The 16,945-nt window shown below is 47.2% G+C and overlaps 1 protein-coding gene across 2 annotated transcripts; it reads right to left on the bottom strand.

Moving 5' to 3' along the window:
• Nucleotides 1-5,782: 5,782 nt before the first annotated feature.
• LOC123497863 (putative F-box protein At3g16210) lies at nt 5,783-7,487 on the bottom strand. 2 transcript variants are annotated; one of them, XM_045234848.2, is made up of 3 exons: nt 6,850-7,487; nt 6,584-6,742; nt 5,783-6,453 (listed from the first exon to the last, which is right to left on the bottom strand). In XM_045234848.2, the coding sequence occupies exons 1-2, from the start codon at nt 7,303-7,305 to the stop codon at nt 6,680-6,682; spliced, it is 519 nt and encodes a 172-aa protein (XP_045090783.1). In that variant the 5' UTR covers nt 7,306-7,487; the 3' UTR covers nt 5,783-6,453; nt 6,584-6,679. The 2 variants fall into 2 exon arrangements, with proteins under 2 accessions (XP_045090783.1, XP_045090782.1); XM_045234847.2 differs by having other exon boundaries at nt 6,584-7,472.
• Nucleotides 7,488-16,945: the final 9,458 nt, after the last annotated feature.

Genomic DNA, 16,945 nt, shown 5'->3' with positions numbered 1-16,945 from the left:
TTTAGATCCTCACGAAGGGAGTAGAGATTTCGAGACTTCATGGCGCAGTTTATGCCCAAGGCTTCTCGGTGATGCATGACCTATTTTGCTCCTGTTTTGCGAATATGTAGGCTGACCTAGCTAGATAGTCCTGTTGGGAACCGTCACCTGACCAGCTGGTACGTCTCTCTACATTTTTTCTGTTCAAAAACAAATATCTCTTGTGCTATTTGTGCCACGGTTGGTACTCGATCGATACGTTGACTCTAATCCGTGTTTGAGGTTTTACAAAGGGAAGTGGCAGTTGCACTCAAATAACGGCTGGGAAAATCCAAGTAGGATGCCATGGACCATCATCGCCTGACAGCTCCGGCTCCGCCGCCGTGTTGTCCAATGACCAATGGCAACGACACCACTGTCCGGTCTCTCATGTTATACAAGATTCAGTCGAGAAACTCATCTCCAGGTTTCCTCTTCCTTTCCTATGGAGGGACGTCCTACGCTCGGTCATAAAAAAGATGCAGTCTTCTTGAGCTCCACCGCTGCCACCGCAGACAAGGAGTGACTCAGGCCCTGTTTGTTTAATAAGTCCTAGGACTTTTTTAAGTCCCAACTTATAAGTCATAAGTCCCTACCTGTTTGTTTACATCGACTTATAAGGTCCTGTTTGTTTAATAAGTCCTAGGACTTTTTTAAGTCCCAACTTATAAGTCATAAGTCCCTACTTGTTTGTTTACATCGACTTATAAGTCCCGAGTCCCTGCATGTTTGTTTACAGGGACTTATAAGTTGATAAAACACTTGTTCACATAACCCTTTTTCATACAAACGAATTACAGAATAGTGACAACCGAAACAACACTTGTTCATACAAACGATTAACACTTGTTGATAAGAACCAAAATAAGAGATAGTACATAACAACCGAGATAAAAGAAATTACATAAATGAACAACACTTATGCATATCATTGTTGTTTCAAGGACCACAACCCATCAGCGACCCAAGCTCTGAATTGATTCATAGCAGCACTGTCCATCTCATTTGTTGAATCATTTTTTGTGGTCGTTGGCATAGACAATGGTACATAGTTTTCATCTTGATCACACTTGTCGAACTCTATATCGGGCAGTTGACTTTGTCTAATAAAATTGTGCAGTGCAATGCAAGCCACAATGATTTTGCTTTGTTTCTGCTGTGGATAACTAGGCAAGTGAAACAAAATCCTCCACTTGTTCTTCAAGACTCCAAAACACCTCTCGATGACATTTCTAAGTGAAGAATGGGTGAAATTGAAGTGTTCCTTTTTTCCTCTAGGCATTGTGCCATCACGGTACTCCTGGAAATGATAGGTTAAACCCTTGTATGGTGCAAGATAACCCGGTCTATTTGGGTACCCTGAGTCCACAAGATAAAACTTATTAGGTGGTGGTTTTGGAAACTTGTCACCAAATCTGGATCGTGCATCATTGAAGACCCTCATGTCATGCACTGATCCTGGCCAACCAGCTAGGACAAATGTGAATCTCATATCAAAGTCACACACACATCACATTCTGACTCTTCTCCTTATGTCTATTCCTATGCTGGGCAGCAGTGGCAAGTGGTACCACAACTTGTATGTGTGTCCCATCTATTGCACCAATGCAATTATCCATAAATGGTGCATACTTTCTAGATCTTAATTTTGAATGCACAGTTCTGAATTGACGATCTACTGGCCTGATGATGTCTTTTGCAAGCTTGATCAGACATTCCAAAACCTTATCAAACTTCCTTACAATTGTCTCCAATGACCTAACAAATCTGTTTGCTGCTTGTCTTACAGATTGAGGGGAACCTACTATCCAAAGAAACAGGCCTAGAGACTCAACTGATGACATTTTTTTGGTGGACTTCAAACCATAGGAATCAACAAGCACACTATGCAATTTCTCAAACACTGGTCTGTGCATTCTAAACATGTTGTAACAAGCAGTTTCGTTGCCTAGTGTTGTCATAACCCAATCATGCCCAGACTGTATTGGTACTCTTCTAGGTCCTTTGTTACCGTAAGAGTCCAGGTAGTACATACCAATCATGCAGGCCATCTGCATCATTCTTCTCTTCCTTTTTTGGTGCATGAACAACATCAGTGCTTCATCATCACTGCTGCTCCCATCATCACTGCTGATTCCATCAACAGTACTGTCATCATCCTGAAACATGCAAACATTAGTACAACTTCTTCATCATGCACCACCTCTTGAACTTGAAAACATTAGTACATGCATGAAAAAGGACACACAGTAACATGCAATGATCATTTAACAAGGTCACACAGTACATGTCCATTACATATATTAGAAAAAGGACAAACAAGATCACTACTACACTAGGACAGCTTCTTCATCATGCACCACCTCTTCAACCAAGTCAGTCTAGCCTGATCACTTGAAATGTTCTGAAATATGACTCTGTTTGCCTCATCTGCAAATAGTTGAGTTGCCATGAAGTACTCAACACTTGTTTCTTCTGCACCACATTGAACTGCCAACAGTTGACAATGAGTAATGGATTCCTTAGTGTTGTTTGCTTTCTTCTCTTTTGCCTTGTCCTTTGCTTCCTGTCTTTTGTTTGCATATTCAGTGATCATGTCAGAAGTGTTCTCACTAGTCATAGTATTGATGAGCCCTGTCATTAGTTTCACCATTGGGCTCTTGTGTTTCTTGCCTGGGCTTGAAGCTGACTGTTCACCGTAGCTGCTTCCCCTCTTCCTGCTGGTGGTGCTCATTGGACTCTCCTCATTTCCATCATCGGCAACAACATCTTCTTCTTCATCTTCATCTATGGGCACATAAGCTGATGATCCATCAACTGCCACACCTTGAAATAGCTCTATTAGCATATCCAAATACTCAGGATTGCCACCCTTGAATTTTCTGACATCTGGTCTCTCCTGCAACATTAGTTAGGTAATTAGGACAAGGCTAAATAATGTAACCAAGTGTGAGCAATTCAGATGTAATTTGCAAAATAATGTATGTACCTTAATTACTTTTTTCCACCACTCATTCGATGCGGTTATAGCTCCATCTCCAGTTCGGCCACAACCAGTTTGCTGCCCCAACCACACCCAAGAGAATTTTTCCATTTGTATTTCTACTTGTTTGAATTGCTTGGTAGTATGGAGGAGGCCAGCACGCTGATAATTTTTTTTCTTCATATTATTGTAGGCTCTACTTGTCCAAGTACCATTCACACAGTGCCCATCCCTAGCTTCCTCACAGGCGATGTTACAAAATACAGTAATATGCTCGTCTGTCCAATCAGCCTTGGCAATGTTTTTCTAAACAAAAAATAACAAGTACACAATTCAAACAAAAGTAGAATCTAGCTGGTTCAAATTCTACACAAGGTATACCATTGTACACACAATTAGCTAGCATATAAAGAAGATGAATTTGCACCCTGTGACAGAAAGCTAACTATGTGTACCAATCAGAATTTTACCTCTCCAACAGCAAAATCCTCATCTTCATCTTCAAAGCCTTCATTCTCATCGACATCTTCTGAAGATGCAGCAGTTGACGACACACGTTGCTTCCCCGCAGCTTTTCCTCTACTGCCGGCCGATGAGGACACATGGGCTCGACCTACACCGCGCCCGGTGACCTGCGACATGGTCCTCCCACGCCCTATCACGCCTCCCTCAACGGCAGTTGCGCCCGGGGCGACGAACGGACGCAGGTGAGAGCCGGCTCGGCCTCCCGTGCTCCGAGACCGTGCTCGGCCTCCTCCGCCCTGGGGCACGGGCCTCCCACGACCAGCTCCAACCGAAGGAACGCCATGACCGGCCGACTGGTCGAAGAGGAGTTGCTGGTACGAGCCCAACTCCGGGAAGCCGTCGATGTTGCTGTTGAGATCCAAGAAACCCATTCCCCTCCCGAGATTTGCACCGGCGGATGAGCCTTCAGAAATCTGTTGAGACGAGGGGAATTGAGAGAAGAAGGGGATCTCGTCCTCCTCATCGGCCATGGCGGCGGCGATTGCGGGCGTAGGGCGGCGGCGGCGATTGGGACGAGGGCAGGGAACGAGCGGGGCGAGGAGGAGGGGAACGAGCGGGGCGATGCGGGGGGTGCGTCCAGATCGATACGATAAGTCCCAATAAGTTCCTCCCTGAGAGTCCTTTTTAATAAGTCCCAAATGACCCCAATAAGTCCCTATAAGTCCTTCCTGTTTGGTTTAGATGGGACTTATAGGGACTTTTTTAAGTCCCTAAACCAATAAGTCCCTTGAAATAAACAGGGTCTCAGACTCAGAGCAGCCTAGGCTGACAAACAGAGCATGCCCCATCAGCGTATCCACCTTGTTCCACCACCCACTGTTCAGGTCTGCTGCTACGAAGGCTTCGGTCCGGGGCACAAAATGGATGGTATCCAGATCGACCTGCCGTTCCACCAGCAGCAACCGATCCCCGGACCCCGACAAGGTAGAAAAGAAGAAGCAGATTTGTAGCTGGCAGTCGAGCAAGGGTCTCGTGGCGTGCTTCGTATGCACTGGACGGATCTTACACCGCTCTGCTCGTCGCTGACGTCCAGAACATGGAGCTCCGGTGATCGACGGCTTTCATCATCCAGGCTGAGCATCATTACAAGAGTTGCCATCGCGCGCCTTCTTCTACGGGTCTCAAATTGACACAAAGAGGCAGGGAGATGTGAAGTTCGGTCTGTTCAGAGGTCAATCGATTGGGATCCTTCTCAATCTCTCGTGACTATATAAGCTTTGCCGGCTCCAATTCCAACTCCAGCTCCAACACCGTCGCGTGTTTCGTAAGCAGACAAGTAGCTTAACTGAGAAGCGAAACAAATAAACGAGTAAAATGACACACGTGACCACCATAAAAAAATATCATCTTTGGTTGCATACCATAAGAATCCATGCCCTGCTTGTGTTTCAGCATCACAGATCTCAACAAAAGTTTCCACTCCCCAAATACAGCACAAAATGATTGTCCAGGAACTTGACAAGTCACTATTGAGAATGGTACCCTGCCTGATTTACATGAACATTAAGACACCTGTTTAAGACAATTAACAGTGGCACCACAGTTGAGCATGCACAGAGTTTGTAAGAAAAAATGTAACCTAAAATTTAGTGGTATCAGAATAGGAAGGAGAGTGCAATTTTAGGAGAGAACATGAGCTCCTCTAGTAGTAGTGACTGTCCTAAACCTCTCCTTGCCAACTTCATCTAATAAAAGCGAGTTGGTCAAACACTTGATATTGTAGGAACACCATTAGATACGCTTGACTCTGGAAAAACATGATAAAGCTGAGAAGTATTGTGGGGAAAATCATTAATCATTAGTAGAAAGGAATGTAGTATTTTCCGTAATTAATTTTCTTTGTCCACTTAAAATAATGTGATTGTTCCTAGGGCAAAACAACCCAAGCAATAACCTGTGATTGGGCCACAAAATGGTTTTCAGAAAAATGACAAGTAGGCTCGTAATTTTGCTAACTCCTTGCACAAAGTTGATTTGTATTACAAAGTTGGTACTGCAGCTCCTTGTGCTTTCATATACAAAAGTCGATGTATATACACAGAGTATGCAGAGGAAGAATGTGCAACCGGATGCACTAAACAAAGTGTGCGGGGAAGGAAGCTCTGCCAGAGTGATCCCAGCTGATCCACCGGGTTTTGTCCAGAATCCTGGCGGGGAAGGGATTAACCGAATGGAGCCATGTCCTAAATAAGGTGGCTAAAAAAGAATTTAAAATTAAGACAGGACTCCAATTTCAGAAAAGTAACAAGACCAGACTCAACTGTTAACTGCATTTCTTGTAAAAAAATCATACTCACCACTGTAAGTTACAAGTCATATGGCATCGAAAGCAAACCCCTGGGAACATAAATTAATGCTTTTCAAATAACTCTCCTGTCCAATATGGTGTATATGGAAAGGAATCTCCTACACATTGTACGTGTAACATGCCCAAGTCTTGAACTTTCGAGCTACTCAAATGATAGGCAACTACTCTTGCTCTTGACACCCACAAGAAGGCAATCTCATCATACGGATGAAATCCAAGGAAATAAATACTACCAGAGACAAAGTCGCATTCATCCCCATCTCTTGCCTCAAGGAGAATACCATTGTTGAAGTCCCATTCACATTTATCTTCCACGATCACTTTTTTACCATCTCCATCATAATTACCACCATGTAAGATCCACGGACCGGAATTTTCTTCGTGAGACAACCAAGAAAACATTGCCACCACTGGCACAAGGCTGGTGTCAATCTTCAACCCCCACTCCATTTTACCCCTCAATTCACTAAGCAACCAAACCTGAAGTCGGTATGATCTATCTTTATAAATTAAAGCACAGTACAGCCCCTTCTTCGATTTCCCTATATAAAATTCTGTAAACTCATCCATGCTTGTAGGCGGTTTAATCACTTCATACTCACCATTCGACAAGGTTATGCTGCAAATGTGAAGTCAATGAAGAGAAAACGCATGTTAATAGATAGGACAATCAGTTTCAGCTTAAAAAGATGAGGAAAACCAAAACCCAATAATAAATATCATCGTTTGCTTAAGGGGTGAATGAGTACCGCATAATGGAGTCATTTTGGCAGTGCACATAAAGTTCTCCTTTCCAGTAGACGGTATAGCGATGCTCTGGTTCCCTAGCCCTAGGTGACTGCATGTCAGCAATGGCCCCTGCAGCCTCCCCTCTCCGGACCAACACCCTCTCCTCCCATGTCCATGTCCTTGAAGAGAAGACACGTATTGTATACCAAGAAGGCGGCCACTCTGATTCCTCCGTGAATACAGTCATGGAACCCAACTTGTGAGGAACTTTGGGAAGAAGAAGTACCTCGTAATGGGGCGACACAGTGGGGTCGAAAGCAAGGCACATGTCGTCGGCGAAGTCCTCCAACCCGGCGCAGGGGGGCTGAGGCAGACGCACCCATTGTCGAGTTGCTGGATTGACCACCAGTTGATCCCAAAGCAAGAGAAGTCCATTGCAATGATCCATAATATGCAGATAGCCCTCAAATTTGGTGTCCAGGTAGTCGAGCCTGGCTGCGATCTTGCCATCTATCGACGGGCTCGCGAAGAATTTCGGGAGGGCCGGAAAAATCTCCTCCATGAAGAAGATCCCGGAGAGGGATAGCGGGAGGAGATCCGTCCGCAGCAGGCGCCAGTCGTCGACGACGTCGCACCAGCTTTTGCAGACACAGCGAGATGCGGCGAGGCTGCGCGGCGCCAGGCGCCGGAGGACGCTGGCGAGGACGCCATCAGGTAGTAGCTGTGCCGCCACCAGGGCCATGGTCCATGGATGCCGATGAACTAATTCGTCTTGAAAACAGAGAGGGCGCTAGCTGATGGTGACGGATCGATCGAGGGGCTGGCTCTTGGTGGGATGTGTGTAGCTGAGACGGGATTCGATTAGGATTTGCAATCGACTCTAGTTCCGCGGAGTGCGGCTGACTGACCGTGCCTGCCGTAAATCGTTAGGATCTCCGCATGCATCTGGAGTTTAGTGTTTTTTTTTTAATTTAGTAAAATGCATTATGCGTCATTAAACTTGCTCTTTTAGGATTAAAAAAAAATTAGTGAAAAAAAACTTGTTGATGATAGTCACTTTGGTCACTGTACATACAGTAATTGCACTTGATGTCAGAGCGTTCACTTCCACCATGTCGTCCCTCCTGTGGCGGCCCGGGGGCCGAAAACCTACCCCGCCGCCAACCCTCTACTCATCGGCCTCGCTGCTGCCGCCATCGCCGGCTTCGGCCATGGTGGTGGCCGGCCCGCTCTTAAAGGGACGGGGTTATCTGGCCATTTCCAGCGTGTACGGCCAAGATTAGGAAGATGGGTGGCGATCCTGGTGCGATTTGCGTTGGCGGCGGCCGGTCGTGGCCATGAGACTGGCGCGGTGATTGGATGTGGTGATGGGGGCCTTGCATCTCGGCCTCTTCTTCCCGTGGTGGACGGATCTGGAAGCTCTGATGACGACTCGTCCTTGCCGCCCCTGACGACACTCCGGCCTCACGGTCGCTGTCGGAGTAATTGGCCACGGGTAGCCTCATCGGCCCCCCATGGCGCTTCAAGACGTCAGGGGCGGCTGCTCCCTCAAGATTCAAAGAGCCAAGCACCGCCTCCTCGCGGCCGATTGGTCCAAGCGGCCGGCCGCCAGGAGACGGCAAAGCCCAGCAGGCGGTCACGAGGTGGGCCGACTCCTATCAGGCGGCCTCCAGAGAGGCCGACTCCTAGCAGACGGCCCTAGGCGTCCTCGAAGTCTGCATCCACATAAATGTGATGAGACAGGGCATGGCCACAGCACGCCCTGCTACCCCCAAATCCAGGGTCAAGCGTGGCCACAGTGCACCATACCAGACGAAGATCTCCCGTCCGGCGCGGCATTGTTGCCACGCAGCCCATGACATCACCCATGGCAGAGAAGGCCATGCTCCCACTACGGCCTGTCGGTACGACCCACGGGCGGCGGGCCCTACCTGTCAGTGAGAAGCCAGAAGGCGGTGAGTTCGGACCAGTCGGCATGAGGGGAGGCCGACTCCTAGCAGGCGGCCCTCCCCCTCCCTCAAAGTCCGTGCGCCATTAATCAAAAGAGATGGGGAATGGCTACAGTGATCGCCCGCCAGGCGGCGGTACTATAGCCACGCTTCCCTGACAAAGCATACATCATCAGTGGCATTGCCACAGTACTAAGCAGCCGGCCAAGTACAAGACAGTCGGCGGGTCCCACCAGGCGGTGGGCCCCAGCTGCCGGCGGAGAAGCCGGCCACCATAGACACTGACGGCCGGGTCCTACACCCGGCCAGATTACCTTTGTACCCCTGCGGGGTAGGCCTATATAAACCCCACAGGACACCCATGCAAAGGGTTCAGCCCTTAGTTCATACACACACCCATATACAGAGAGGAAGCTAGCGCTAGCCTTGTTCTCCTTCCCCCTCTAGAGAAACAGCTCAAGGAGCAAGCTTGTAGCCACCATTGTTGCTTGAGTGATCATGCGGAGACCCCGCAGAGCAGGAGTAGGGGTGTTATCTCCTAGGAGAGCCCCGAACCTAGGTAAGATTCGCCTGCGTGCATGTTTGCACCTTATCCCGTTTCCTGGCACCGGCGACATATTATTAGCCCCCTCCATGATAAGCCATCGTTTGGCATATGTCGCACGACAACCCCGACATTTGGCGCCCACCGTGGGGCTAGGTGCACCGTCGTCCGAAGATCTGTTCTGGACGGGAACCTTGTTCCTCCCTGGCGAGCGCAGCCAGCCCGGCACGCCTGATGGCGTGAGCGCCGACGTGCTGCGTAGCGCAGAGCTTGCCTGCGCAGCGGCTGGCCTCGCTGACCTTGTTGGCGAGATCCGCCTCCCCGACGAGCCCGCGCCAGGCATGGGCGCAGCAAGCTCCGAGAGCTGCCTCATCGATCTCCTTGGAAGGCTCGACATCGCCAACGAGCCCGCCTCCGACCTGGAGTCGATCGGCTCCACCGACCCGATGCTTGTCGACTCCGACACCGCGTCCCTTGACGCCTTCCCCACCAACATGGTGGTCATCGACGACCCTCTCCCTCGCGCCGACAGCGGTGGAAGCACTGTCACCGAGGTGCTCGTCGTCAGCCATGACGGAGCCTCTGGTGGCGGCGCCCAATACCCGCTCGAGGCGGCGCTGCGAGACTTGTCTGCACCCATCGCAGAAGATGCCGACGCCGAGACGCTGGAAGCCCGCCGCGTCTCGCTTATCGAAAGCGCCAAGAAGTTGGCCACCATGAGACGCCTCTCAGAGGCCTACCAACCCGAGATCGACCACGCTGTTAGCGGCACGCCGGCTGCCGGCGGGCCCAGCCGCATTGGCACGGTCCGGCAGCGTGGCGCTGCCATCGCCAGCATGTTTGGGGCAGACCGCCCTGTCTATGCCACGCCCACGGAGAACATACGAGCTGCTCAGGCGGCAGCATACGAGCTGGACAACCTCGAGGGCGACGAGCGTCGCTACATGACGGAGCGCATCCAGCAGCTCATTGACGCGGCTGCCGTGCAGCAAGAAGCCGGCTGTCGCGCCAAAGAACCCGACCGGCGGAATGACAACCCGCCCCCTCGCTGAGATCAAGGAGCGACCTCCCGGACGCCAACAGGCGGCGTCCGCGACAGACGAGACAAAGAGCCGGCTGCCAGCCGCAGCCGCACACGCCTCACCATTGAGCGCGACCAAGATGGCCGCCCACGAGCAGTGGAACGACGGGACGACTGCCCGCCTCCTCCTCCTCGCAGGGAGAGGCGCGCTTCCCCACCGCCTGTAGAGCACCCGACACTCGGCGACCGGCTGGGCCGCCGAGAAGGAGTCGGAGAGAACGACGCACGCCACTGGATCGACCGCCTTGCTCGATCCTAGGCGCTAGAATAAGAAGACGCATTGGGCCCGCCTTGTTTCGGCCCCCGCATACGCGACGAGCCCTTTCCCAAAGAGTTCACGCTTCCACGAGATATGCCAAAGTACAACGGCTCTGTGAAGCCGGAAGACTGGTTGGTCGACTACTCCACGGCCGTCAACATAGCAAACGGCAACAAGCGCGTTGCCGTAAAGTACGTTCCGCTCATGCTCCAGGGCACGACCTGGACGTGGCTGAACAGCCTGAAGCCCCACAACATCAATAGCTGGGTAGATTTCACTGAAGTCTTCCTCCACAACTTCACCAGCACCTACAAGCAGCCTCCCAAGCCTCGCCAGCTCTCGCTGTGCATCCAAGGCCCCAACGAGTCCACCCGCGACTACCTGACGCGGTGGGCTGAACTGCGCAACTCCTGCGAAGGGGTGCACGAGGTCCAAGCAATCGAGTACTTCACTGCCGGGTGCCGAGAGGGCACCTTACTCAAGCACCGACTCCTCTGCGACGAGCCGGCCACACTCGATGAGCTGCTGATCATAGCAGACAAGTACGCCACTGCCGACTCTTCCATGAAGTCAGAGCTCTGCGTGGATACCTCTGGGAAGGTGCTCCCTTCGGCTCCTCGGACGCCGGTTGGAGACAACAGTCGGCGCCTGATAACCCACAAGTATAGGGGATCGCAACAGTTTTCGAGGGTAGAGTATTCAACCCAAATTTATTGATTCGACACAAGGGGAGCCAAAGAATATTCTCAAGTATTAGCAACTGAGTTGTCAATTCAACCACACCTGGATAACTTAATATCTGCAGCAAAGTATTTAGTAGCAAAGCAATATGATAGTAGTGGCAACGGTAGCAAAAGTAATATTTTTGGGTTTTGTAGTGATGGTAACAGTAGCAACGGAAAAGTCAATAAGCAAAGAGCAATATGTGAAAAGCTCGTAGGCATTGGATCGGTGATGGAGAATTATGCCGGATGCGGTTCATCATGTAACAGTCATAACATAGGGTGACACAGAACTAGCTCCAATTCATCAATGTAATGTAGGCATGTATTCCGAATATAGTCATACGTGCTTATGGAAAAGAACTTGCATGACATCTTTTGTCCTACCCTCTCGTGGCAGCGGGGTCCTAGCGGAAACTAAGGGATATCAAGGCCTCCTTTTAATAGAGTACCGGACCAAAGCATTAACACATACTGAATACATGAACTCCTCAAACTATGGTCATCACCGGGAGTGGTCCCGATTATTGTCACTTCGGGGTTGCCGGATCATAACACATAGTAGGTGACTATAGACTTGCAAGATAGGATCAAGAACTCACATATATTCATCAAAACATAATAGGTTCAGATCTGAAATCATGGCACTCGGGCCCTAGTGACAAGCATTAAGCATAGCAAAGTCATAGCAACATCAATCTCAGAACATAGTGGATACTAGGGATCAAACCCTAACAAAACTAACTCGATTACATGATAAATCTCATCCAACCCATCACCGTCCAGCAAGCCTACGATGGAATTACTCACGCACGGCGGTGAGCATCATGAAATTGGTGATGGAGGATGGTTGATGACGACGACGATGGATTCCCCTCTCCGGAGCCCCGAACGGACTCCAGATCAGCCCTCCCGGGAGAGTTTTGGGCTTGGCGGCGGCTCCGTATCGTAAAACACGATGAATCTTTCTCTCTGATTTTTTTCTCCCCGAACACGAATATATGGAGTTGGAGTTGAGGTCGGTGGAGCTCCAGGGGGCCCATGAGGCAGGGGCGCGCCCAGGGGGGTAGGGCGCGCCCCCCACCCTCGTGCCCAGGGTGTGGGCCCCCTGGCCTTGATTCTTTCGTCAATATTTTTTATATTTTCCAAAAATAATCTCTGTGGAGTTTCAGGTCATTCCGAGAACTTTTGTTTCTGCACATAAATAACACCATGGCAATTCTGCTGAAAACAGCGTCAGTCCGGGTTAGTTCCATTCAAATAATGGAAGTTAGAGTCCAAAACAAGGGCAAAAGTGCTTGGAAAAGTAGATACGACGGAGACGTATCAACTCCCCAAGCTTAAACCTTTGCTTGTCCTCGAGCAATTCAGTTGATAAACTGAAAGTGATAAAGAAAAACTTTTACAAACTTTGTTTGCTCTTGTTGTTGTAAATATGTAAAGCCAGCATTCAAGTTTTCAGCAAGGATTATGAACTAACCATATTCACAATAACTCTTAGGTCTCATGTTTACTCATGTCAATGGCATAATCAACTAGCGAGCAATAATAATAAATCTCGGATGACAACACTTTCTCAAAACAATCATAATATGATATAACAAGATGGTATCTCGCTAGCCCTTTCTGAGACCGCAAAACATAAATGTAGAGCACCTTTAAAGATCAAGGACTGACTAGACATTGTAATTCATGGTAAAAGGGATCCAGTCATAGTCATACACAATATAAACTAATAGTAATGGATGCAAATGACAGCGGTGCTCTCCAGCTGGTGCTTTTTAATAAGAGGGTGATGACTCAACATAAAAGTAAATAGATAGGCCCTTCGCAGAGGGAAGCAGGGATTTGTAGAGGTGCCAGAGCTCGGTTTTAAAGCAGAGATAAATAATATTTTGAGCGGCATACTTTCATTGTCAACATAACAACCAAGAGATGGCGATATCTTCCATGCTACACACATTATAGGCGATTCCCAAACAGAATGGTAAAGTTTATACCCCCCCTCCACCAACAAGCATCAATCCATGGCTTGCTCAAAACAACGAGTGCCTCCAACAAGAAACAGTCCCAGGGGGAGTTTTGTTTGCAATTATTTTGATTTGATTTGCATAAAGCATGGGACTGGGCATCCCGGTGACCAGCCATTTTCTCGTGAGTGAGGAGCGGAGTCCACTCCTCTTGAGAATAACCCGCCTAACATGGAAGATATGGACAGCCCTAGTTGATACATGAGCTATTCGAGCATACAAAACAGAATTTCATTTGAAGGTTTAGAGTTTGGCACATACAAATTTACTTGGAACGGTAGGTAGATACCGTGTATAGGAAGGCATAGTGGGCTCATATGGAATAACTTTGGGGTTTAAGGGATTGGATGCACAAGCAGTATTCCCGCTTAGTACGAGTGAAGGCTAGAAAAAGACTGGGAAGCGACCAACTAGAGAGCGACAACAGTCATGAACATGCATTAAAATTAAGAAACATTGAGTGTAAGCATGAGTAGGATATAATCCACCGTGAACATAAATATCATGAAGGCTATGTTGATTTTGTTTCAACTACATGCGTGAACATGTGCCAAGTCAAGTCACTTGAATCATTCAAAGGAGGATACCACCCTATCATACCACATCACAACCATTTTAATAGCATGTTGGCACGCAAGGTAAACCATTATAAACTCCTAGCTAATTAAGCATGGCATAAGCAACTATAATCTCTAATTGTCATTGCAAACATGTTTATTCGTAATAGGCTGAATCAGGAACGATGAACTAATCATATTTACAAAAACAAGAGAGGTCGAGTTCATACCAGCTTCTCTCATCTCAGTCAGTCCATCATATGTCGTCATAATTGACTTTCACTTGCACGGCCGAACGATGTGAATAATAATAATAGTGTACGTGCATTGGACTAAGCTGGAATCTACGAGCATTCAATAAACAGGAGAAGACAAGGCAATATGGGCTCTTGGTTAAATCAACAATAATGCATATAAGAGCCACTTCAACAATTTAATCATGGTCTTCTCCTATCGACCCCCAAAGAAAAGAAAAGAAATAAAACTATTTACACAGGAAAGCTCCCAACAAGCAAAAGAAGAACATTAAATCTTTTTGGGTTTTCTTTTAATTACTACTACTACGGCAAGAAAGTAAACTAGCTAAAAGCTACAACTATTTTTTTGTTTTTCTTAAGGTTTATCAAACACACAAGAAGAAAGCAAGAAAAGGAAAATAAACTAGCATGGATATTACAGTGAAAAAGTATGAGCACCAACAACTAGCAATGAGTGTGTGAACATAAATGTAATGTCGGTGAGAGATACGTACTCCCCCAAGCTTAGGCTTTTGGCCTAAGTTGGTCTATTGCCACGGCTGGCCTGGCAGATATCCAAAGTTGTAGTTGGGGTCGTACTGAGATGAAGAAGCCTCTGATTGCCATTGGTTGGAAATCATCTCCGGATCCCGCTTGTAATTAGACTGTCGTGGAGGATCAAATTGTGGTTCCGGCTCTGGCTCTGTGGCTGATGTAGGGTTTCGGTAGGCGTGGATGGCCGTCAGCGGAACGAGATACTTGCCTGCAGACAAATCAAACAAGGAAGGAGCAGGCAAGGTAATAGTCTCAGGGTGATTTTTATCAAATAACAGTTTATATTTAAGCGCCCTTTCCGTATTGTTAACAATAAAATCATGTGCTACCATACTCTTATAATCTAAATAAACATTAGGCAACAATTTTTCTTCTTTCTCATAGTGCCTAATAGGTATGTTATAGTATGCAGCGAGGCGCGAGGCGAAGATGCCTCCCAAGATGGGGCCCTTAGTACGGTTAAGATTTAACCGCCTGGCAACAATGGCGCCCATGCTAAATGTATCATCACGAAACAAGGCATGGAACAAAATAATAATATCAGGGACACTCAAGTTTCCACAGTTTCCGCGACCAATTATGCATCTACTAGCAAATATAGCAAAGTAACGTAGAACAGGAAAATGTATGCTAGTGATTCGTGCGTCGGAAACCTTCCTCGTTTCCCCTACAGCAATTGTATCAATAAACCCCTCCACATCGTTACTATGTGGTTCCTCTATGATACTCGGGAAAGGTAACTTGCAAAATCTACAGAATTCACGAAGGGTCATCTCCTTATACTCATCATATAAATGAAAATCCACCGTAGGTGGTGACCTCCTAGAATGGAAATGAAAATTTTGCACAAAGGTATTGGTGAGTAAGAGATACTGTTCGCGTTGGTCGCGGAGGAAGTCGGTGAGGCCTGCATTCTCAGCCAATTCATTAAAATCATCATAAATCCCGGTTGCTCTCAAGAAATCATCACAAGGCCATTCAGACGGCTGAACCTCCGCGGTACGAGGCAGATTATATTTGGGCCTCTCTTCTTCTTCACTTTGTTTTTCCTTCAAGCTTCGGCTCGATGAGCCCCTCAAAAATCTCTTTATCATTTTCTGAAATTTTTAGTAACTTCAAATAAAAGTGAACCAAGCTCAACAAAATTGATAGCAACTACTCATACAAGTGCCTAGAGCTCATATCATGCATTAGAACTACTTGGAACCATATAAATTTGACATGCAAGCTCAAGAACATGGTCACCTAGGCATCACAAATTTGCAATGAATAAAGCACTAGAGCAAAAACTAATTGGACCAATGGAGGAGTCACATACCAAGGAACAATCGCCCAAAGCAGTTTTGTGAGAGGTGCTTTGAGCAAGGAGATCGAAAATCACAGCAAAATGAGCTAGAACTTGTGCTTGAGCTGGATGGTGATTTTTTGGGAGGAAGAAGTGTGTAGGTGTAGGAATAAGTGGAGGGGAGCCACCATGGGCCCACGAGCCAGGGGGACGCGCCCAGGGGGGTGGGCGCGCCCTGGACCCTCGTGCCCAGGTGCTTGCTCCCCCTGTTGTGTTCTTAGTGCCAAATATTCTCAAATATTCCAGAAAAAATCATATTTCAATTTCAGGGCATTTGGAGAACTTTTATTTTCGGGGCATTTTTATATTGCATGGATAATTCAGAAAACAGACAGAAAAATATTAATTTTACTTTATTTCAACTAAATAACAGAAAGTAGAGAGAGGGTACAGAAGGTTGTGCCTTCTAATTTCATCCGTGTCATGCTCATCAAAAGGAATCCACTAACAAGGTTGATCAAGTCTTGTTAACAAACTCATTCCGAATAACATGGAACCGGAGAAATTTCGAATAACACTATGTTACCTCAACGGGGATATGCACATCCCCAATAATAAGAATATCATATTTCTTCTTGACAGTAGGTAGAGGAAATTCAAAACCTCCAATAATAATCGATGGAATTTTTCCAATAGAATTAATACTGTGGACTTAAGGTTGTTTCCTCGGAAAGTGTACCGTATGCTCATTACCATTAACATGAAAAGTGACATTGCCTTTGTTGCAATCAATAACAGCCCCTACAGTATTCAAAAAAGGTCTTCCAAGAATAATAGACATACTATCGTCCTCGGGAATATCGAGAATAACAAAGTCCGTTAAAATAGTAACGTTTGCAACCACAACATGCACATCCTCACAAATACCGACAGGTATAGCAGTTGATTTATCAGCCATTTGCAAAGATATTTCAGTAGGTGTCAACTTATTCAAATCAAGTCTACGATATAAAGAGAGAGGCATAACACTAACACCGGCTCCAAGATCACATAAAGCAGTTCTAACATAATTTCTTTTAATGGAGCATGGTATAGTAGGTACTCCTGGATCTCTAAGTTTCTTAGGTATTCCACCCTTAAAAGTATAATTAGCAAGCATGGTGG

This window comes from Aegilops tauschii, chromosome 3 (assembly GCF_002575655.3).
Source record: "Aegilops tauschii subsp. strangulata cultivar AL8/78 chromosome 3, Aet v6.0, whole genome shotgun sequence".
In the NCBI taxonomy this organism is placed as follows: domain Eukaryota; kingdom Viridiplantae; phylum Streptophyta; class Magnoliopsida; order Poales; family Poaceae; genus Aegilops; species Aegilops tauschii.
The sequence above is the reverse complement of the archived record's forward strand: the minus strand, read 5'-3'. Positions and strand labels throughout refer to the sequence as shown.

Bases quoted from the DNA above. Each gene is read 5' to 3' on its own strand.
- LOC123497863 (XM_045234847.2), bottom strand. From the start codon at position 7,305: ATGGCCCTGGTGGCGGCACAGCTACTACCTGATGGCGTCCTCGCCAGC. The intron at 6,454-6,583 runs GTACTCATTCAC...TCACATTTGCAG, and splicing joins CAAAATGACTCCATTATGCG to CATAACCTTGTCGAATGGTG.